The sequence below is a fragment of the Chiloscyllium plagiosum genome, unplaced genomic scaffold (assembly GCF_037043375.1).
Source record: "Chiloscyllium plagiosum isolate Xiang-an unplaced genomic scaffold, Cpla_swu_hap1 HiC_scaffold_27, whole genome shotgun sequence".
NCBI lineage: Eukaryota > Metazoa > Chordata > Chondrichthyes > Orectolobiformes > Hemiscylliidae > Chiloscyllium > Chiloscyllium plagiosum.
Window position 1 is genome coordinate 60,021,740 of NW_028270165.1, and position 23,260 is coordinate 60,044,999.

A 23,260-nucleotide genomic window follows, 5' to 3' on the forward strand; every position below is an offset into this window, starting at 1 on the left:
TTTCCCAAAGTGAATCACCTCACATTTAGCTGCATTGAACTCCATTTGCCACCTCTCAGCCCAATTCTGCAGTTTATCCAAGTCCCCCTACAACCTGTACAAATTGAAGGGTGATAGATTTAAGACAGATGTCAGAGGCAAGTTCTTTATGCAGAGAGTGGTAAGGGCGTGGAATGCCCTACCTGCTAAGGTAGTCAACTCAGCCACATTAGGGAGATTTAAACAATCCTTAGATAAGCGCATGGTTGATTTTGGGATAGTGTAGGGGAACGAACATAGAATAGTTCACAGGTCGGCACAACATCGAGGGCCGAAGAGCCTGTTCTGCGCTGTATTGTTCTATGTTCTTTGTTCTATGTTCTAAACTTATTGCAGGAGGCTGAAAGAAATGAGCAGCTTTAAAACAAAAACCTCTTGGAGCTCAAAGCTTTCAATGAGAGTCTGAGCCCGGTGGTAAGTTCAGGTAACCTTTATTGCAACCCAACTTTGTTACAGTTTCAGATTCCCCTGCAAAAAGGCAGAGCAAAAGCAGTTGCTTTTTGAACAGCTCAAGGTGAAAGTGCACACACCACACCTCCCCTGTCCCACCCCCTCACTGTCTTTACTATTGGCCAGCACCAAGTTGTCCCTTTGTAATTGGATCCTTGGTACAGCTGTAACCCGGAGGAAGTATTGCCTCACTCAGCAATTTTAACCCATACCCTGTCTCCAAGTAAGTTTCTCCCCGCTCATTTGTCAGGAAGGGGCAGTGTAGAGTCAACCAGACTGCTGTGGGTGTGGGGTCACGTGTAGGCCAGACCGGGTAAAGGATGCAGCTGGAACGACTGAGTGAATCCTTTCCCACAATGGCGGTTCCCTTCCCTAACAAGTGAGAGAGGGAATCAGATGGGGGCTTTCTCCCCCGCACCACCACCCCCCCCGCCATCTGTCGTGGCAGGATTCGAACCCGGGAGTCCCCGGAACCGGGTTGATATTCCAATCGATAATGGCACTCGGCCGTCACTCCTTCAATCCCCCTGCGATGGCACGTGAACTCGCTGGTGCTTCCGCAGGTTGCAGGAGCGGGTGAAGCCCTTCCCGCACTGAGAGCAGATGAACGGCCTCTCCCCAGTGTGGACCTGCTGGTGGGTCAGCAGGTGGGAGGCCTGGTTAAAGGCCTTCCCGCATTCGGGGCAGCTGAAGGGCCTCTCCCCGGTGTGGACCCGCTGATGGGTCTGGAGGTTGGAGGAGCAGGTGAAGCCCTTCCCGCACTGAGGGCAGGTGAACGGCCTCTCCCCAGTGTGGACATGCTGGTGGGTCAGCAGGTTGGAGGAAGTGCTGAAGGCCTTCCCACACTCGATGCAGCTGAAGGGCTTCTCCCCTGTGTGGACACGCTGGTGCCTCAGCAGTGTGGAGAACCGGGTAAAGGCCTTCCCGCACTCTGGGCAGCTGAAGGGCCTCTCCCCTGTGTGGACATGCTGGTGGGACAGCAGGTTGGAGGAAGTGCTGAAGGCTTTCCAACACTCGGTGCAGCTGAAGGGCCTCTTCCCCGTGTGGACCCGCTGATGGGTCAGCAGTGTGGAGACCTGGGTAAAGGCCTTCCTGCACTCTGGGCAGCTGAAGGGCCTCTCCCCTGTTTGGACCCGCTGGTGGCTCTTCAGGGTGGAGGAGCAGGTGAAGCCCTTGCTGCACTGAGAGCAGGTGAATGGCCTCTCCCCCGTGTGGACATGCTGGTGGGTCAGCAGGTTGGAGGAAGTGCTGAAGGCCTTCCCGCACTCGAGGCAGCTGAAGGGCCTCTCCCCAGTGTGGACCCGCTCGTGGCTCCGCAGGTGGGAGGAGCAGGTGAAGCCCTTCCCGCACTGAGAGCAGGTGAACGGTCTCTCCCCCGTGTGGACATGCTGGTGGGTCAGCAGGGTGGAGGAATTGCTGAAGGCCTTCCCGCACTCAGGGCAGCTGAAGGGCCTCTCCCCCGTGTGGTTCTGCTGGTGGGCCAACAGATGGGAGGAATGTCTGAAGGCCTTCCCACAGTCGGTGCAGGGGAATGGCCTCTCCCCGGTGTGACTGCGCCGATGAGTCTCCCAGGGCAGACGGGACACGGAAGCCTTTCCCACAATCGCCACACTTCCACGGTTCCTCCACAGGGCGGGATTCCTCAGGTTTCTCCATCGCCACAGCTTCAGCTGCACACAAACACGTGTAGAGCCCCTCCCTGCCGTGAAATCCCCTTTCCAGGCCGTATAACTGTTTCAGGCTCCACGCACAGTGCGCTGCAACAGTGGGGTCTCTCGTCCAGTCCCACTGATGCTGAAAACGTCCTCAAACAGGAACCAAAAAGCGTTGATCCCTCTCACAGAAATCACAGTCAAAAATCGTTGTGGTCCCGATGGATTGTGTGACTGTCAGACATTGACATCAAAGTGAGGACTGCAGACACTGGAGAGTCAGTCGAAAAATGTGGCGCTGGAAAAGCACAGCAGGTCAGGCAGCATCCGAGGAGCAGGAGAGTCAATGTTTCGGGCATTAGCCCTTCATCCGTTGATTTTGAAACTTCCCTCTTCAGATTTTCAAATACTCTACAAAAAGAGATTACAAAAGTCATCACTGTCAGTGCAGGGTAGAAATTCAGAACAAGCAATTATACTTTCTGTGGAATATTCTTTTGTTGTTCCACAAAATTGAAAGTACCATCTCACACTCTCTTCCCCCTCTGTTCTCACTCCGCTCTAACTAATTCCCCTTAAGGTGCTGATTCGGAATCTTACAGGGGCAGAAAAGCAAAAACATCAAGACTGACATCTCTCTGAATTTTGGATACCTCCACCTGAAAGTTAATATCTTTCACAACACTGGGATCCTGCTGAGAGTGAGCAGGTCTGATTTTGGGAAGCAAAAAAAAGTGTCAATTCAGGGTAAATCTGCAACGCAGCTTCTTGAGGAAGGACCAGACACAAAATGGTTAATGACCCCGAGAAGGTGGGAGCAAAATGAGACATCAAGGCATTAACACCGACACACTTCAGTTAAACTCTTCTGCTCCCAGTCAGGGCAAAACATACTCTGAAAGTCCAGCCTTCACAACCACACTTCTGCTTTCACTGAAGACAATTAGAGTCACACAGCACGGAAACAGACCCTTTGGCCCAACCTGACCAGACATCCTAAATTAATCTAGTCACGTTTGCCATCACTTGGCCCCTATATGGGCCGGGTGCTGGCAGCTGGGACTAAATTGGGTTGGCTAACTTGTCAACAAGGACGGGTTGGACCGAAGGGTCTGTTTCTGTGCTGTACATCTCTATGACTGCAGTTTACCACCACTTGGCCTCGACCCATCTGAACCCTTCATAATCAGATGCCCGTCCAGGAGCCAATTAACTTGTCATCGTATCAGCACCCAGCACTTCCTCTGGCAGCTCATGCCATCGCTCAAGCGACTCCACATTGAAAGCATCTGATCTGGTGCACCAGATGACATGAGGATAATCTCAGATCGCTGCAGATCGCATCAATACTCAGTCAGTGGCTTTCCCGATCAGGATGTTGTACGTGATCAAACAGGTCAGTGGGTAGGCGATCCCCCACCTCTTAGTTCAAGTATCTCTACGAGAACTCCCTTGCTGGAGGGTCCCTTGGAGACACTTCAACTGGACTTCATTGAGTTGTAGAAATGAGTTGAGTTGCTATGAATGTGTTTTGCTTATTGTTGATGTCTTTTGTAAGTGGATTGAAGCCTAACCTCCTCCTAATGCTACTGCTGAGACTGTGGTGAAGATTTTGTTTAAGGAAATAATTCCCCGCTTCAGTATACCTGCGTGCATTAGCTCGGACAATGGACCACCTTTGTAGGTAATATTAACGGAGAACTCTGTTCCCAGCTTTGTATTTGTCGGCAACTGCATGGTGCTTATCATCCTCAGGCGGCCGACCTTGTTGAATGTTTTAACCAGATGCAAGACTAAACTTGCCAAATTAATGGCAGAGTCTGGTCTCTCCTGGTTATGCTAATCCCTGTGGCTTTATTCCAGATGCGATCCATGTCTGCGGGCAAGACACGACTGTCTCCAGATGAGAGTCTCTCTGGTCACTGCCTCCGTACCCCTTGGAATGATTCAGCTCCCTTCTCAATCCACTTCCACCACATGACCAAAGCAATAATTGGTTATGTTCTTGCTCTAACTAGTGTTATGCGTGCCTTTCACTTGCAGGAGCGTGCGGCCTACAGCGATGTTCCCTCCCTTTCAGCCTCGTCACGGGTAGAGTCTTGTTCGTTGGTGCTCGTCAAGAACTGGACTGGCAAAGGTCTCCAACCTCGTTGGGATGGCCCCTTCCAGGTTTTACTTCCCACCCCTATGGCGGTCACAGTCACTAGGCGCTCAGCTTGGGTCCACCTGCACCACTGTAAATTGATTGACCGCACCAATCAAAAGTGGGGAAGAGGAGGAGAGAATCCTGGAATCCCAACAAAAGGAGTGGACCCTGTCCATTTGGGTTTTTGAATCTTGCTGCTGTTCTAATGTTAATCTTATTACAGATACTTGAACTAAGAGGAGGGACATGTGGGGGATCGCTTATCTCCTCACCTTTCTGATCACGTACAACATTCTGATGGAGAAAGCCACTAAGTATGGATGCGACCAGGAATGATCAGAGATTATCCACCACCCATGCTGAGGAGATGTCATCCAGTGCACCAGACCAGACGCCTTTGACGTGTGGAACGTGATGAAGATTGATTATTGCAATGGACTCTTACATCAGAAAGACCAGATGGTCCATCTGGACAGTAGAAATCAGTGGGAGTTATCATGTCATTACCATGGTTTTTTTATTTTACCTGCAGACGCAAGCCTAGTGTGGATAAAAATGATCAACCCCGTTATTATGGTAAATATTTTAAGGACGCCCAGGAACACCATCCCTTTTTGCAGGACGGGCCAATTCGAGAAAAGGGAAGCCTGATAGGGGAAACTCCTCAATCCACAAACAACTTATTTATACAGGCCCACAGAACGCTCTTCACTCCAGAGGCAGTTGTATGTTACTCCTCTCTGTCAGGAGATGACTTACTTGCCCCGTCCCCAGTCCCCGATTCCATTCTATTCGTCAGACTTCCTACTGTCGACCTTGCGAAGAGAAATATCACTTTCCAATACCTCCGGTCTGTGTATACAAACAGCTGGTGTATCACTGGCTGGGGTACAGCAGGCCTTATGCGGCACATGGACCTGGAACGGAACCCTTCCCTTGTGCATTTATAGGCCTTTTCTCTTTTCAGAATCTGATACTGTCACCAAGACCATGTACAATAGAGCTAAGGGAGAGCCCAATGGGAACAGCATTCTGAGGACCATTGTCTCCCATACAGTGCGAGTGCTCGAGTCATCTGGGCCCATTTTTTACAGCACTCAAGCGACTCCTCTTGCAAAACGTCGACCCTTTACTCCTGTAGACCTGACCAGACTTCCTGCTGTAACATTTCAGTAACCTATTTTGACAAACTCTCCCTAATATACACCAAACCAGACTATTATTTCTTCAGCTAAGGTAAAGGTACCAATTTCCTTGTCCTGGATGGCAAAGATGTCCCTCATAAGGTCACTATCGGAGCCCTTGTCTCCACAACAGTACCTTGTCCTGGCCAGTGGACAAGTCGATGGAACCTCCATCTGAGGAGGATGCAGCGGTCGCTCTCAGCCAACCTTGCTCCAATTGGAAGGATCCCAAGGGACTGGGTGACAATACAGGACACCCGATAGGCTGGGGAATCCAGAATACCCTGAGGTTGGAAGGATAGGCAGGAGTGACAAGTCAACAGAACCGCAATTCCCTCTTTTGCGGCCTGACCATTCGAGGAAATAAGACTAAAGAGGCTCTGAAACAGAGTAAACTGGGATTATCAGACCTGTGTCTTTACTCTATGCAGAATCGGTATGCCTTAGACTATATACTCGCCCGGAGGGTGAGGTCTGCACCATTGTCCAAGATAAATGCACTGTGGGCATTCCCGATCTCACTGGCAATATTACTAAGATACAAGCAGAGATCCAGAATGACTGAAGGGACCAGTTGGGGAAACTGCAGATCGGGCCCATGGTACAATTGGCTTATCAATTTAGCTATGTCTGTTTGTCGGTATTGGTATTGGTAGGTGTTTAATTGCTAGGCTTATGAGGTCCCTTAGTGATATAGATTTGCCCCAGAAGATCCTGCTTTTGCGATGCGATGGTTCACCCACACGTGTTGATGGCGATGATAAATATGACCAGATGAGCTGCGAAGATGGTGGTTCCGCTCTGCAGGATGTTGATGGCTCGACCACCTTGAAGGGAATTCGTTTGGACTAGCCTTCTCTTTCAGTGATTGCGGTGCAATCAAAGGGAGGAATGAGGGTGTGGGCATCTGGGTGAGAAAGTCTATAGCCTTAAAACTTGTCTTTAAACATTCAGACTAAAATGTAATGCTGAATTATTGAATACATTTACTGCACTAGAAAATAAACAGGCAGGAAGGCTCAGAAAGAGGAGAGAACTTAAAGAGAGGGACACCTGGGCTACCAAGCGATAACAAGATGCTGTAAGGCAATTAAGAACGTTTACTTTATCATCGGTGATTCTGTGTGAACAGGACACCAAGTGATAACATTCACAGCCGTTCCCTTGTGAAATGAATGATAGTCTTTGAATCTGACCCTGAAACAAGACTCGGCACTATCCATATTTGTGTAATTAATGGATGGATCTTGTCCATTATAATGGATTCTTACTACCTCTTGCAAGCGGGGCATTCACAAAATAAATCTTTGCTGTCTTGAGAGTTCAAAAGGACACGAGAGAGAGAGACCATTTTAGTGCTGAGGCTGTTGAATCCCATAGAGAATTAACTCTTAGTGCTTATCTACTATGGATTGAATTGAATTGCATTTTGGGACTTTATGATGAGAGATTTTTATTCCAGGCTTCCAAAGAGTATGATTTCCAGGACAAACCAAGAGAGAGGCCTTACAGGTCTGAGTTCTCAAAGGATTCCTGAGGGCCACCTCAAATCTCCACTTTAACATGGGAGGTCGGACAAAATGGCTTCTGCTTGGCTAACTCGGTGGGACTGAGTCAGGCAGATACTCACGACTCAGAACAAACAAGAAACCACAGACTGATGTCAATCCAGTGAAAACAAATTGCAAATTTGAACCTAACCATCAATCGCAGAAGTAACAGTTTAATCCTAACCACCAGACAGGACAAATACGATTCCAAGAACAAGTTGTCTACAAGAAACTATGATAGATAAGATTACCTCCAGTTTGAAACAGGCCCTTTACCCCAACCAGTCCACACTGACCCTCCAAAGAGTAACCCACCCAGAACCATTTTCCCTCTGACTAATGTACCTAACACTATGGGCAATTTAGCATGGCCAATCCACCTGACCTGCACATCTTTGGACTCTGGGAGGAAACCGGAGCACCCAGAGAAAACCCACGCAGACACGGGGAGAATGTGCAAACTCCACACAGACGGTCACCCAAGGCTGGAATCGAACCTGGGACCCTGGTGTTGTGAGGCAGCAGTGCTAACCACTGAACCACCGTGCCGCCCTAGGGCAAGTCAAAAGGGCATGAGGACCTTGCGGGATCTGATTGGTTGTTACTATGTGATCATGCTCAATGTCTGACTCTAAACAATGTACATAAGTTCTATACAAACTCTGTAAAAGTTGGCGGATTCTTTTGGCACTCTAGGAGTACTCATCGGTGGCCCAGTGGTTAGCACTTCTGCCTCACAGCACCAGGTGTCCCAGGTTCGATTCCAGCCTCAGGGGGCTGGCTATGTGGAGTCTGCACATTCTGCCCATGTCTGCGTGGGTTTCCTCCCACAATCCAAAGATGTGCAGGTTTGGTGAATTGGCCATGCTAAACTGCCCATAATGTTAGTGCATTAGTCAGAGGGAGATGGGTCTGGCTGGGCTACTCTTTAGAGGATCGGTGTGGACTGGTTGGGCCGAAGGGCCTGTTTCCACACTGTTGGGAATTAATCGAATCCTTCTGGGCTGATCAGAGTCTCCCGACCCAGCCATATCAAAGAATAAACTATTGCTTGTATGATTGACAAAGTCACTTCCAGGTGTGTTTATTGACCAATCCCAGAAATCTGAAGATCCGGACGGCAGTCCAGATCAGAACAACCAGATAGGAAATGGTTAATGTCCCCAGGATGTGGGGAGCAAAATAAGACAACAAGGCGTTAACACCAACACCAGGGAGAAACTGAACATACATATGTGACAAACATTCGTGGCAAGCCAGAATCACAGATGTACAGCACAGAAACAGTCCCTTCAGTCCATGCTGACCAGATATCCTAAATCAATCCAATCCCATTTGCCAGCACTTGGCCCATGTCCCTCTAAATGCTTCCCAATATATACCCATTCATATACCTTTTAGAGGTTGTAATTGTACCAGCAGCCCACCACTTCCTCTGGCAGCTCATTCTTTACACACACCACCCTCTGTATTTAGGAGTTGCCCCTTCGGTTTCTTTTAAATCTCACCCTAAACCTATGAGCAATCCCAGATCAAAGATCTTGTCTATTTACCCTTGCCATGCCCCACATTATTTTATCCAAGGTTGTAGGGTCACCCCTGTGGGATATCGGTAAAGCAGTGTTACTTCTGCAACCATAATTGCTTCTGCAAGGTAAATGAACTAACGCCAGGGTATAATTGTTTCAGCCAAGAGTGGAGTTAACAAGAATGAAAGCTATGTGAAGGAAATATATAATTGCTTTTGTATTAGCTAAAATGTGCATACATGAAATGTGCCTGCAAACAATGGTAGATATTACAGACAAACAGATAAGGTGCTGTGAGGGGAGGGGGTGTAGGTTAAGCTAGATATGCTCGTACAAAGTTATAACCATCTGTTTCCTGCTTCTGCAAAAACAAAAAAAAACACAATCAAGGAGGTCAGAAGGCTCAGTGTCGGCGAAAACTGGGAGGAAATGTTGCTTTCGCAAACAAGGAAGCAGCTGGCAGTGAAAGAGGATATACGCTAACACTTTGTTCACGCACAAGGCCGGATAAGGCAAGAAATAGACAAGAGTAATGGGCGCCACCGGGAAAGAATGGAGGGACAAACCGATCTTTTGCGGGTCAGCTTGGAATATCAGGGCGGGGGGGGGGAGGAATGTGGATGAGGGAAAGAAGCTGAATGTGCTGGAGCCAAAGTGGAGGAAGAACAGAGGATGCAAAACCGGCTTGAAGCTGCAATGAGGAATATTGCATGTGCTGTACTTGTACCTGTTGCAGTTATTGGTGGGAATCGGGTGCATTTTAAAAATAAAAACAGAAAAGATATCCAGCCCTCCCACTTCCCAATCTCTATCCTTCAGTCCCTCCTCACCTGGCTAACTAAGACACATACCTGAGTTTGCGGAGTCTGCTCCCTCCCTGCATTCACTCTCGTTGCTACAAGTGACCAATTTACCCTCCACCCATCTCTGTCTCCCTCCCAGGATGAAGAGTCGTCAGGAGGGCGGGAGATTCACTTTGAAACTGACAGGGCCACTTCCGCGTTGTGACGTCACAGAGAAACTAGGGGCGGGGCGAGGAAAAGTGACAGCTGAAGGGGCGGGGCATGGCCAACAGCGGGCCGCCGCACCGCGCATGCGCCACGCCCGCAGCAGACGAGGACGAGAAAACACTTTCCAAAATAACCCCTCCCTTCAGAGAATCCCCACAGTGTGGAAGCAGGCCACTCGGCCTCACCGAACCTCCCAAGGGTCACCCACCCACACCGAATCCCCTACATTTAACCCTGAATCATGCACCTTACCTGCACATTATGCCTAATTTAGCATGGCCAATCCACCCTAACCTGCACATCCCTGGGCACGATGGGTAATTTAGCATAGCCAATTCAGCCTAACCTCCACATCCCTAGGCACTATGGATAATATAGCATGGCCAATTCACCCTAACCTGCACATCCCTAGGCACTATGGGTATTTCAGCATGGCCAATCCACTTTAGATTAGAGTGGTACTGGAAAAGCACAGCAGCTCAGGCAGCATACGAGGAGCAGGAAAATTGACGTTTCGCACAAAAGCCCTTCATCAGGAATAGAAGCAGAGTGCCTGCAGGGTGGAGAGATAAATGAGAGGGGCGCGGGGTTGGGGTTGGGGTTGAGAGAGATAAATTTCTGGTTGTCAGGTGTACGTTGATTTTAAAGAATATAAAGGGTCTTTTCAGAAATAGTTTTAAGCAAGGAAATTACTTGTAGCTGACCACAAAAAAAAGGGCAGCAGGGGCATTTCGCAATAAGCTCATAGTTTGTAGGTCTGCTCTTTGGACTATCAAGATATTAAAGGATGATCTCAGAAGTCAGACGGTTCGATAAGATAAGAGGAACTGGACAAAATAACAGGAAGGCTGTAACGAACAAGGAGAGCCAAATAAGGCAGATTTAAAGAAAAACAAGCGAGGTAATTAATAAGTATGATAGGCTTAGGCTTGGGTGCAGGGAATTACCAAATGAAGGAATAACGGGCGCAAGTAATCACCAAATAAAGGGATAGAATGTAATAGACACTCATAACAGGTTTATTGCTCAGTGTAGGGGTGTCGAGAGAGCCCTCAGAAAAGTATAAAACACTCTGTATTTTACTGTCGGGTGTGTCTCTCTTCATACAGCCACCCATCTTGCAAGATGTTTGAATAAATGTGCTGCTTCAGAACTCTTTGACTCGGACTGAAAATTATTGATTAAGTGGGGTTCGTTTCTCACAGCACTATGGGTAATTTAGCATGGCCAATCCACCCTAACATGCACATCCCAGGGCACTATGGGTAATTCAACATGGCCAATCCACTTTTGATTAGAGTGGTACAGGAAAAGCACAGCAGTTCAGGCAGCATCCGAGGAGCAGAAAAATCGATGTTTCAGGAAAACGTCCTTCATCAGGAATAGAGCCTGCAGGGTGGAGAGATAAATGAGAGGAGGGTGGGGGTGGGGAGAAAGTAGTGTAGAGTACAATAAATGAGAGGAGTGAATGGGAGTGGGGATGGTGGGGATAGGTCAGGGAGGAGGGTGGGGGAAGGTAGCAAAGAGTACAATGGATGAATACGGGTGGGGATGAAGGTGATAGGTCAGACAGGAGGATGGAGTGGCCTGTTCGGATCCGAACTCTGCTGGTTTAAAGGTGGTCCGGAATCTGTGTAGGATGAGTTGGTTACGGAGACAGGCACTGAGGAAGCAAATGTGGCTGTGGTAGCGAGTCTGTTTCAGGACATGGTTGAAGAGCTTCAGGGCAGAGGAAATGACCTGGGAGTTGCAGTGGGAGAGGGATTCTTTGAGATTCTTGTAGAGAGAGGAGGAAAACTTCTTCAAGGCAGGCATCTTTGCAAGAGGATTCACTGTAAGGTTAAAATCAACTAGGTAAAAACAAGGACTGCAGATACTAGAAACCAGATTCTAGAATCACACAACTCCAGGTTGTAGTCCAACAGGCTTCTTTGGAAGCAGTAACTTTTGGAGTGCTGCCTCTTCATCAGGTGGTTGTGGAAGATAAGATCCTAAGACACAATTTAGAGCAAAACATTCCAGTGTCCTGCCACTGAAATGGTATATTGAACAAACCTGGATTGTTAAGTCTTCCACCTTTTCAAATAGGTTGCAGATATCATTACAATGTAAACCCCAGAACTTCTTGTTGTCACCTTCTCGAGATAACAAGGTTTTATAGCAAAAGCTCACATCTCAGCTCAGACAATGCATTAAAGGTGTGAGGTCAGAGTCTGCCTGTATCCCAATCTTGAGTCAGACTGGTTCTGTTTCCAAAGTCGAATTTACAAACTATTACATGTATTGACTGCCTGCAGATTTTTCCTTAAAAAAATGCACATAGAATGTATCTGCAAATATACATTCCTCCCCCCCCCCCCCCCCCCCATACACACACACGCACGCACAAATTTGTTGGGTGAATTCGTACTTGCAGAATTATGTCTTACTTTGCTCAAAAACTGCATGACTCCATGTAAGATTCTGTAAATCAGTTTAACCATTGTGCCACAGACAGTCTCACACAGGGGAGCTCACACCTTCAATACATTATCTGGACTGACACGATACCAATTGGTAAAGTTCACTTGAGGATTTAACTATTTTAAAAGGTTTTGTGATTTACATTTGAAAGAACTGAAACTATCATGGTCATTCGAACAGATGAGAGACTTAACAAACAATCCAGGTCTTTTTCAATATATAGTTTCAGTTACATCACACTATAAACTGTTACTATAAATTCTGTGTCTTACAATTTTATATTCCACAATCCCCTGATGAAGGAGCTGCACTCCGAAAGCTACTGCTTCCAATTAAACTTGTTGGACAGAATTCCTCAAGTAGGGCACCATACGAATCCTGGGAGACTGCTATTTCTTGTTTACTTCGTAATGAACAAACATTAAGCACGATCCCCTACCTATTTCTAATTTTGTTTCATTTTTCTTGTTTTATTCCCTGCGATGATGTGGGAGAATTGTTAGATTTGGGCCAGCCATTTGGTCACATATTAAAGCCTGGAAACCATTTTGAATCTCAGCTTAGTGCCTGCTTGTTAAAGCTCGTGTTTCCCAGGCTCAGCGGAGACAGTTGGCCTTGCAGCTGTACTGCTTCCTGATAAACAAATTCTTTCCTGACATGGGGCTTTATTTCCATCCCCCACAGTTGGCGAGTCAGGCAGGAGATACCCGGGTCCTGCCAGGTCACCGGCCGATATCGTTTGAGAGATGAAATATAGAGGGTGGTTGCTGATTTTGTTGTGTCCAAAATAAAGGGGAAAGCTGGCCAGGGACAAAAATGCTGTTAGAAATGATGACACAATTCTCCCTACTCAGCCACAAGATACGAGTGAGAGAACTCAACAGGGTCCTAGTGTCCTGACGTTATGTTGCTGAGAGCACTTGTGCTTTACAAAGTTAGAAAAATGAATTTGCTTACCCCAGGGTTACGAGAGGTGAAACCCTATTTGATAAGCCCTGGACCCACACTGAGGTCCGTGGCATGCTTCAGGATGCCCCCGATCTGTTTGAGTGCCCAATGTTAGTTTTAATTGGCGAGTAGAAATCTGAAGTATAATTGCTCGCTTCAGGATGTCCAGACTTGAATGAATTTGGCATACAGGACACATTGGGCAACTATTAACTGAGACATGTAGAAAGCTGAAGAGTGTTACAGAGAGAGAGACGCGCAGACAGGCAGAGAGAGAGAGGCGCGCAGGCAGAGGGGGGCATAGGCGGGCAGAGAGAGAGGGACGCAGCTAGGCAGAGAGAGAGGGGCGCAGGCAGAGAGAGAGAGGTGCACATAGGCGGGCAGAGAGAGAGAGAGGGGCGCAGGCAGAGAGAGAGAGAGAAAGAGAGAGAGAGAGGCGCGCAGGCAGAGGGGGGCATAGGCGGGCAGAGACAGAGAGGGGCGCAGGCAGGCAGAGAGAGAGAGAGGGGCGCAGGCAGGCAGAGAGAGAGAGAGGGGCGCGGCCAGGCAGAGAGAGAGAGTGGCGCAGGCAGGCAGAGAGAGAGAGAGGCGCAGGCAGGCAGAGAGAGAGAGAGGCGCAGGCAGGCAGAGAGAGAGAGAGGCGCAGGCAGGCAGAGAGAGAGAGAGAGGCGCAGGCAGGCAGAGAGAGAGAGAGGCGCAGGCAGGCAGAGAGAGAGAGGGGCGCAGGCAGGCAGAGAGAGAGAGAGGCGCAGGCAGGCAGAGAGAGAGAGAGGCGCAGGCAGGCAGAGAGAGAGAGAGGCGCAGGCAAGCAGAGAGAGAGAGGCGCAGGCAGGCAGAGAGAGAGAGAGAGAGGCGCAGGCAGGCAGAGAGAGAGAGAGGCGCAGGCAGGCAGAGAGAGAGAGAGGCGCAGGCAGGCAGAGAGAGAGAGAGGCGCAGACAGGCAGAGAGAGACAGAGGCGCAGGCAGGCAGAGAGAGAGAGGCGCAGGCAGGCAGAGAGAGAGAGAAGCGCAGGCAGGTAGAGAGAGAGAGTGGCGCAGGCAGGCAGAGAGAGGGAGAGGCGCAGGCAGGCAGAGAGAGAGAGAGGCGCAGGCAGGCAGAGAGAGAGAGAGAGAGGCGCAGGCAGGCAGAGAGAGAGAGAGGCGCAGGCAGGCAGGCAGAGAGAGAGAGGCGCAGGCATGCAAATAGAGACAGAAAAAAAATAGACAGAGAGCCGCAGGCAGGCAGAGAGAGTGTGTTTGTTAACCACCTCCTTGCCTGGTCAGCCTTTTTCCCTGTCTACAACTTGCTTTCATAGAATCACCTCGCGTATATTGTCGAATAAGAGTAGATGTATTTAGTAGATGAATCAAACCATCCCAATGGCTGAAACAGCTGACACTCTAATGTTGGTCAAGTGGGAAATATTTGCATCAGTTAACCAAAACTCTTTAGAGTTTACATTCATGGGTACGCCAAGCCTCAGCATTAGGACCGGGGCATATTGGAGCTGAGATGGAAAGGCCCGTTCCTAGTCCTGCTGGTTACCCGGTCAGCAGTCAGGGTCAAGGGGAGGCCGCATGGACACACACAACACAATGCAAACGAGCGCCACCTCCTGGAGGAACATCAGAAGACCCCCGTCAGAGACACATCTTCAGCCTTCATCCGTGAATGGCTCAGCCTGATCATTCTGCCTTTCACTGCACTCTTCCTTATCTTTCTTTCACTAACTATGTTTGATTGGGCCTGATAACCTCTAGTAAACAGGAATTACAGTTTAATACTTTTTTATAATGCTTTTGTTTTTAGGTCAACCACTCTAGCTGCTAGGTATGTGCCCATATCCCTATCCATCCTGAACTCGTACCAAGCGAGCCCTTATGGAGTTTGAGCAACTTGCAGCTTTCTTTCCCCCTGCCTTTGGAACTGGATACCAAAGTCACCCCGCAGACAATCCTGTGCTCTGCTCAGTTCACTGTTGTGGCCCTCCTCTCCAGCGATCTCCCAGATGCTGAGATTTCCCATTCCTGATGAAACCCCTGATGATGATTCCCAATCCCTGGAGCCTTCTGCCCCTGTCCTTACTGAACCCGAGGACTATCAGTCCGATCTCCAAACACCAACCCCTGACAATCCCCCTGGCTCTGGGTATAATTCCTCCTTTTGCTGACATCCACAATCTCTTCTTTTTAATAAAAAGGAGGGATTGTGGGAGAATTTGATCAAAATTGACAAAACTGCATGGAAGCCATTTTGTCACAAAGCAATGTTTGCAGTAAAATGTAGCCTGTTAACATAATGCTGTCTGAGCCCTGGCTGAGGAATTCTGTTTTGATAGACTGACCTTGCAACTGCAGGCTGTCTCTGCTCCTCAGGACATTAGACTGTGCTGCTTCATAGAATGATGGATTGGTTCTCTCTGTCCCTTATCGGTAATTCGAGCTGAGCTGAACCTGCAGTATAAGATAACATTCAGTTTTGTAGACATTAAGAAATGTAGGTCTCGACAATGTATGTGAACCTTACGACTGCCCCTCAGTTGCATAATTAATGGAGAGTGGGGCTTGTGTTTTACCATAAAACTTGTAACATTCTGTATTTTATTGGAATACGTCGGACTTTGTTTTAAACTAAGAGGTATTCCCCAATGGCAATGAATAAAGCTAGTTAATTGCTCAAGGTCTCCTCTCCTGACTACTTTGCTTTAAACGATTTGACATACGAGTTACTTTGCCCCAATACTAATAGTTACATTGAAGGGAGAGAGAATTCCTCAAGTCGGACCCTATCAGAATCCTGGGTGAGCCCTATTTCTGGTAGATTGTGGTGTGGCTTTCGATTGACTGAATGTTTTCTTGTTCTGGAAGCTGTAAAAGAGGCGTGAAAGCTTCTGCAGAAGTCCAGCAAAGCTGAGAACAGACCGACATCTTACTCTGTGGGAACAGGGAGATCAGAGGACAGGGAAATCAGGCCCTGAAACCCGAGCTGACACCAGACTACCGTGTGATCAGTGCTTTGATGAGCAGTGCCAACCCTCTGCCTTTACCTCGCTTCCCATCTGACTACACCTCAATATTCAGGATCCAATCCTTGCCATCCTGAAGCCATGTCTCTGTGAGGAGTCTCAGACCATAATTATTCACTTCCAATGTGTGCAGTTAATTCATTCACTTTTGTTACAATGCAGCACACATTCAGACTCACCATGTATCGTTTCAGTTTTTGTGACATTAGTATCCAGTTTTGATTGCTGGTATATTTACTCTCCTTGTCCCTTTCTATTGTTCTCTGATGTTCATTTTCCACATCACTACATTGCTCACTGGCCTCGATTTGGATTGGCCATACTAAATTGGCCACAGTGTCCAGGGATGTGCAGGTTTGGTGGGTTAGCCATGGGAAATGCAGGGTTACAGTTTCATAGTAATAGAAGCAGGAGTAGGCCATTTGACCAATCCAGCCTGCTCTGCCATTCATTAAGATCAGGGCTGATCTATCCATTGTCCCAGCTACCCTTAATTCCCAGACTCAACAGAGACAGCCTGCCTTGCAGCTGTACTGCTACCTGATAAACAAATTATTTCCTTGCATGGGAATATCTTTCTCTTTGCAAGGACCTATTGTACACATCAGCTACTAACCAACACTGTCCAGACACTACGTGACTGGGTAAAGTGTCTCAGTTTGCTCAATTTCCTGCAATTAACAGTTTGCTAATTGTTAAATGATTGTAACCTATAGAATCACACAACTCTGTTTCTCGTCGGAGTGACTTGAGACTATTAGGTCGACTTGGCTCTCCCCGTGAGTTCCAAATAAACAGTCAATAACTCAAGGTTTGTGTGTCATGATTACTTATCCAATACTTATTGGACTACTACCAGCAAGTCACCCACAGCATAATCCACTTCCATCCCCAACATGGATCAAGAGGCCATCCTTTTTTGCCAGACAAGTAAATGTGTCAAGCTCAGGAAACAAAGCCTGTCAAACATTAACAGGCACAGATCTAGACCAACCTTTTCCAGAGTCTGTCCCTTCACCTCAATTGACTTTCTTTTTCCCTCAGCTCCTACAAACAAACAGCTGAACCCAAGGATGAGAAAAGAAATGGGAAAGAGGGCGAGAAAAGAGAGTGCGGTACTCCCAGATGTTAAACAGAGAAAGGAAGTTGCAGTCTGGACTGAAGCTCAATCTTCATTCAGAGAGAGAGGAGCAACAGCAACTTCAGAAGCTCATGGTCGAACTTCCGCATTCAAACAATGGCTGGGGTTCTGATTGGCAGGAGGACCAGGCCCCTTCCGGACAGATTCAACTGGCCAAATGCCAAAAGGAGGAAAAAAGGGGAGAGCCACAATTTTGTTTCACTTCCCCACCCCTGACTCTACATAACCCCGCATGTTCCTCGCTATTCTCCTTACCTTCACCCCTCATGATTTTTTAAATCTCAGGAAGGTCATCCCTCAACCTCCTCCATTCCAGTGAAAAGATCCCAGCCTCTCCCTATAACTCAAACCCTCCATTCCTGGCAACGTCAAAGTAAATCTTTACCGAACCATCTCTAATAATATTCTTCCTATTACAGGGTGACCAGAACTGTACTCAGTACTCTAAACAAAATGGCCTCACCAACATCCTGTACAACCTCAACATAGAACAAAGAAAATTTACAACCCAGGAACAGGCCCTTCAGTCCTTCAAGCCTAAGCCGATCCAAATCCCCTGTCTAAACCTATTGCACAATTTCTGAATCTGTATCCCTCTGCTCTCCCCTTACTCATGCATCTGTACAGATGCACTTTTCAAAAAAAAAGATATTTTTATTGAAAATTTAACATGTTTTTACCAGTTTACAAGTAAGAAAAGCACAAGTACGAACACTAATATACAATTAAATCTTAAATAAATAGCCAAAACTTGTGAAACAAAAAGAGATATAAAAAAGAAAAAGACAAAACTCAACTAACTACGAATCTAACCTATAACTAACCAGAGTGTATGATCAAATATCTTACATTAGTCAAAAGAAAAAAGGATAACATGGTAATGAAGTAGTGAAATACATGCTCGTAATGAGTTAACATAAGTTGTAATAAAACCCGTATTCATGCGGGATTCCTCTCCCAAGGGACCAGCCAGAACTGTTACCTCAACTAAATGAAAGCCCTTGAAAGAATGGCCGAAATATCTGTATCTATGTAATTCAAAAAGGGCTGCCACATTTTATACAATAATTCAGTTTTTTGGTGCACCATATTTGTAAGGAAGTCACGGGGAATACATTCCATGATAAATCTGTGCCAATTTGGAAGTCCTAGAGAGCCCTCAGCCACCCAGTTTACCAAGATATTTTTCCTTTCATAGAAGGAGAGAATGGAAAATAATTTCCTCCCGTGCACATCCACAGAAGGTAAGCTTGAGAAACCCAGAAGAGGAGATACTGGATCTACTGTAATTTCCATTCCCAAGATTTCTGTCAGGGCGTTTACTACTTCGGTCCAGTATTTGAGGATCTTATGGCATGTCCATAAGCGGTGTGTAAGAATGCCCACCTCTGTGTTACATTTGGGACGCATTGCAGATGCTCCTAAATTTTGCCAATCGTTCTGGGGCCATATGGGCCCTATGAAGTATCATTAACTGAATGGCCTGGGTTCTGTTACAAACGGAGATTTTTTTTTGGCATTTTCCCAGATGTCATTCCACATTTCTGTAGAAACTTCCAGCCCCAAATCCTGATCCCATGTTCTAAGCAGATGGTCCATGTCTTCCGACACATCATCACGTAATAAATGATAAAGAGTGCTGACCGAGGGTACACCCATTGGCCACAACAATCTACCTTCTCTATCTGATTTATAGAGAACATCTAATAACGCAGTCGTCTTCTGTATGTAGTCTCGAATGTAGAAGTATCGAAAGAGGTCTCCGTTAGGTAATCCAAATTTCTGATGCAGCTGTTCAAAAGACATCAGGACCCCCTTCTCAAACAGATCCCCTAAACAGGAGATACCGCTGGATCTCCAGGATTTGAATGTGGCATCTGTAAGCCCCGGTTGAAAACCCCATGCCCCCACTATAGGAGTATAGGGGGATGTTTTTTGTGAATTACCCTCATTTTGCCGCATTATATTCCAAGCTTTAATTTTGTTGAGTATTGTAGGGTTTCTACAGTGGCTCGTAATGATTTTCATCTGATCTAAAAATAAGAGGTTAATAAGAGGGCACTGTACTTGAGAAGCCTCGATGTCCATCCAGATTGGGTCATGTCTGACCCGCAATCAATCAGCTATGTAGCTTAACTGAGACTTCCTAAAGTCTGAAAAATCCAGCCCTCCCCCCTTGCCTGTGGAAGTTGTAGCTTCCTTAACTTAATGAGGGGCCATCTAGGATTCCAGATGAAAGAACCCAGCCAACCATACAATTTGCGGAGTGCCGGCCTCGGCAGCATCACCGGAAGCATTCTCATAGGGTATAAGAGACGGGGCAAGACATTCATTTTAATTAGGGCTATTCTACCTAGCCAGGAAATTGGAAGGTCTCCCCAACGTTAAAGGTCCTGTCTTACCCTTTCCAATAGATGCACAAAATTGGCCTTGGATAGCTGGCCAAATACTGGGGTAATAAAAATGCCCAAGAGACCACCGAAAGGGGAAGTGGGATCGGTCCAATAAGTGGGACATACTAGTGAGGCATGCCTCTGATTTTGAAAAATTAATTTTGTACCTGTAAATGCATTAATAACTTGGATGGAGAGGGGCTTGGACATCAGAGGATTACTAAGAAAAAGGAGATCATTTGCATATAGGGTAATTTTATGTTTACCTGTACCAACCCTCGGGGCCGTTATATTAGAGTCAGCCCGTATCGCTTCCGCCAGTGGTTCAATTATTAGCGTGAATAGCAACGGAGAGAGAGGGCATCCCGGACAGCAGCCCCTATCCACACTGAAGCTACCTGAGCCTAATCCATTGGTGATCACAACTGTTTTGGGATCATTATACAGTGTTGAGACCCATTTGGCAAATACGTTTCCAACACCAAATCTTTCCAATGTATAGAACAGGTATGTCCATTCAACCCTGTCGAATGCCTTCTCCGCATCCAATGAGACTACTATTCCTGGTATTTTTTCCTGATGACAGACTTGATTCACATTCAAGACCCTTCTAATATTATTAGATGATCTACGGCCCTTAATAAACCCAGTCTGCTCCTCTTTTCTGGCCCTCTCTAGCCTCAATGCTAATGTTTTAGAGAGAATTTTAAAATCTACAGTTAGCAAGGATATTGGTCTGTATGATGCACAATCTTCTGGATCCTTTCCTTTTTTGAAAAAAAAGGGAGATATTCACCTTTTTTAGTAAAGGCAGGAGGCAGCCCTGACGTATATGAGTAGTTATACATGTCCATAAGTGGGCCAGCTAATACTCCTGTGAACTCTTTGCAAAATTCAACCTGAATGCCCTCTGGGCCAGGTGCCTTACCGCTCTGAAGTTGCCTGATTGTGTCAAGTATTTCCTGGGTTGTTGGGGGAGCATTCAGGACCGATACCTGTTCCGGGATTAAGTCCGGAAAGGCCAGGCTTTTAAAAAAGGACTGCATCCTCCTAGCTCTATCTTCACAATCCTGCGATCAGAATAAAAAAAACTTTCTGAAGATTGTGTTGATCCCTTTATGATGTGAGTCAGAGTACCAGAACTTCCCTGATAGCTGTGATAGATTGAGGGGCCCTTTTTTTTCCTTGCAAGAAATGCTAAGCATCTCCCAGGTTTATCGCTAAATTCATATAATCTTTGTTTTGCAAATAATATTTCCCTCTTTGCCATTTGGGTGAAGTCGGTATTCAGAGCTGTCCTAAGGGTTATAACCCTTTGTAATTTGGCAATAGAAGGTCTGTCAGCGTATGCTGTTTCAGCTGCTTTTAAGCGAGCAGCAAGTAGATGCTATTGTTCTCCCTTTAATTTTTTCTGGGTCACCGAGTATGAAATGATCAGACCTCGCGCATAAGCTTCAATAGTCTCCCACATCATTGACGGGTTACTAGCCGTACCTGAATTAATTTCCAAGAAAGCTATAAATTCTTGAGAAAAATATTTTGCAAATTTACTATAATCCATACGCCAATGTCAGGGGGATGCCTCATTGTTCCTAGCCTTGATTTCCATGTACACAGCAGCGTGATCAGAAATTATCATATCACCTATTTTACAGGATGATATGTAATTTAAAAAACTCGAGGGGGCAAAAAACATGTCAATTCTAGTGTGACATTTATGTGGATTAGAGTTAAAAGAGAAATCTCTGCCTTGCGGGTGGATGCACCTCCACACATCTATTAATCCTAATTCTTGATTCAAATCCGCCAATTGTCCAGATCTGGGGCATCCACCCGCAGTACTCTTGGGTATCCTGTCTATTTCCGGCTCCATAATGCAATTCAAGTCTCCCCCTATAATTGTATGACAAGCACCAAGAACCATCAGTTTGGAGAAGGCTTCCGTTATAAATTTGAAAGGATGTGCCGGGGACAAAACTGGTTTAAAATCCCATATTCCTCTCCATTTATAAGGGCTTTAATTAGTATATATCGCCCAGATTCATCTTTTATCTGACTTAGGATTTCGAAAGGGAGATTCTTCCAAATAAGAATGACTACTCCCCTACATTGTGAGCTGAAGGAAGAAAAGAAGGCCTGATCAAATCCACCCTGTTGTAATTTCAAGTGTTCTTAATCCAATAAATGGGTCTCCTGTAGAAGAGCTATATCAACCCTTTCTTTTTTGAGGTTTGGTAATATTTTCTTCCTTTTGATTGGAGAATTACTCCCCTTGACATTCCAGGTGCACCATTTAAGCGAATGACACACCATAATCGTCCAGGCAAGTCAGAGACCCCCGGGAGGAGAAACCCCATCCAAAACACCCTGAGCATGGACCATAGAAAATTCACAAAAATAGAGATTCTTTATAACACTCACACTAATATAATAAAAAACGATTTCTAAATAAAAAAACATAACATGTTTAAACAGAGATTTTTTCCCCACGTTTCCGGGGGAATCACTTCCTTTCCGAAAACCCATCATATCCTCTACTGACCAGTGCCCCACCCTCGACCCACGCACTCCATAATAAAGTGAAGAAAATTCAAGTGTATGACCAAGCTAAAGTTAACAATGAGTATCCTGCCCTCCTCCCCCTCCCCACCCACCCACATCAACACCTACATATATTTGGTGATGTTAATACCACGTATAAACATATAAAACTATAAAATTACAGTCTCAGCAGATAATAATTAATTATGGTAATACAAAATAGCAGGGGGAAATAACCCCGTTTTAAGAGAAAGAATAAGACAAAGCAAAGACCCCTCCTCACCTAAATCTACTGGACCACCAGGCCTTTCTATATTTACAAAAAAAAGAGGAGAAAATCGCAGAGTGGAGAACAAATAAGCCCCACCCCCTCCCTACTCCCTGGAGATAATATTAAGCAATAAAGTAATAAAAGAGAAAAAATAAGGTGAACCAGAGAAGGGGAGGGCAGAACAACATCATTCACCACACGAGTTAACTCTTACAATTTATCTAAGAGAGTCCAAACATTCCTTGGCCTTCTCCAGCGATCCAAAGTTATACACGGACCCTTCGTGGCTAAAACGTAGTGCTGCTGGGTAGCACTGAATGTTTAAATCCCTTAAACGCCCTCCTCTTTTGGACCAGAGCTGGGGGAAAGTCCTGAAATAGCATAATCTTGGATCCTTTGTAAATCATGGCTTGGGGATCTTTCCTAAGATTTCTGGAAGCTTCCAGGAGCATCGGCTTCTCCAAAAAGCACTGCAGCCAGAACAGGACCGGGTAGGGGCGCTGGTCCAAGCCGGGCCTATGTATTGCAACCCGGTGGGCCCATTCTACCCTGACCTGGCCTGATCCAGCCTCCAGATTCAATAATTGTGGAAGCCACTGCTCCAGAAACGTCGTAAACTGGCCTTCCTCTTCCCGTTTGGGAAGGCCCAGCAAACAAATATTTTCTCGACGACCTCGATTTTTGAGGTTGTTGATGTGATCTTCCAAGGCCCGGATTCGCTGTTCGAGAGTCCAGACCCGACCCACGGCTGATTCTGCAGCAGCCTCAGAGGTGGCGACCTTTAGCTCCGCCCCTCCGACTCGATGTTCGATTCTTTCAATATCTCGGTCGTGCTTCTGCAGCGCGACCGAAAGCGACTCCCACCTGCTCCTGGACTCTATGAAGGTGTCGATTATCTCTTCAAGCTTAGAAATCACTGCAACAAGGCTTGCTACCAT

At 46.6% G+C, this 23,260-nt stretch overlaps 1 protein-coding gene across 1 annotated transcript; it reads right to left on the reverse strand.

Annotated features, from left to right (window-relative positions):
- Positions 1–454: 454 nt before the first annotated feature.
- Positions 455–23,260, reverse strand: LOC148144322 (uncharacterized). The gene is made up of 3 exons (XM_087975317.1): positions 22,978–23,260; positions 4,814–4,827; positions 455–2,081 (listed from the first exon to the last, which is right to left on the reverse strand). The coding sequence occupies exons 1-3, from the start codon at positions 23,258–23,260 to the stop codon at positions 1,008–1,010; spliced, it is 1,371 nt and encodes a 456-aa protein (XP_087831443.1). The 3' UTR covers positions 455–1,007.

Bases quoted from the DNA above. Each gene is read 5' to 3' on its own strand.
- LOC148144322 (XM_087975317.1), bottom strand. From the start codon at position 23,260: ATGGTAGCAAGCCTTGTTGCAGTGATTTCTAAGCTTGAAGAGATAATC.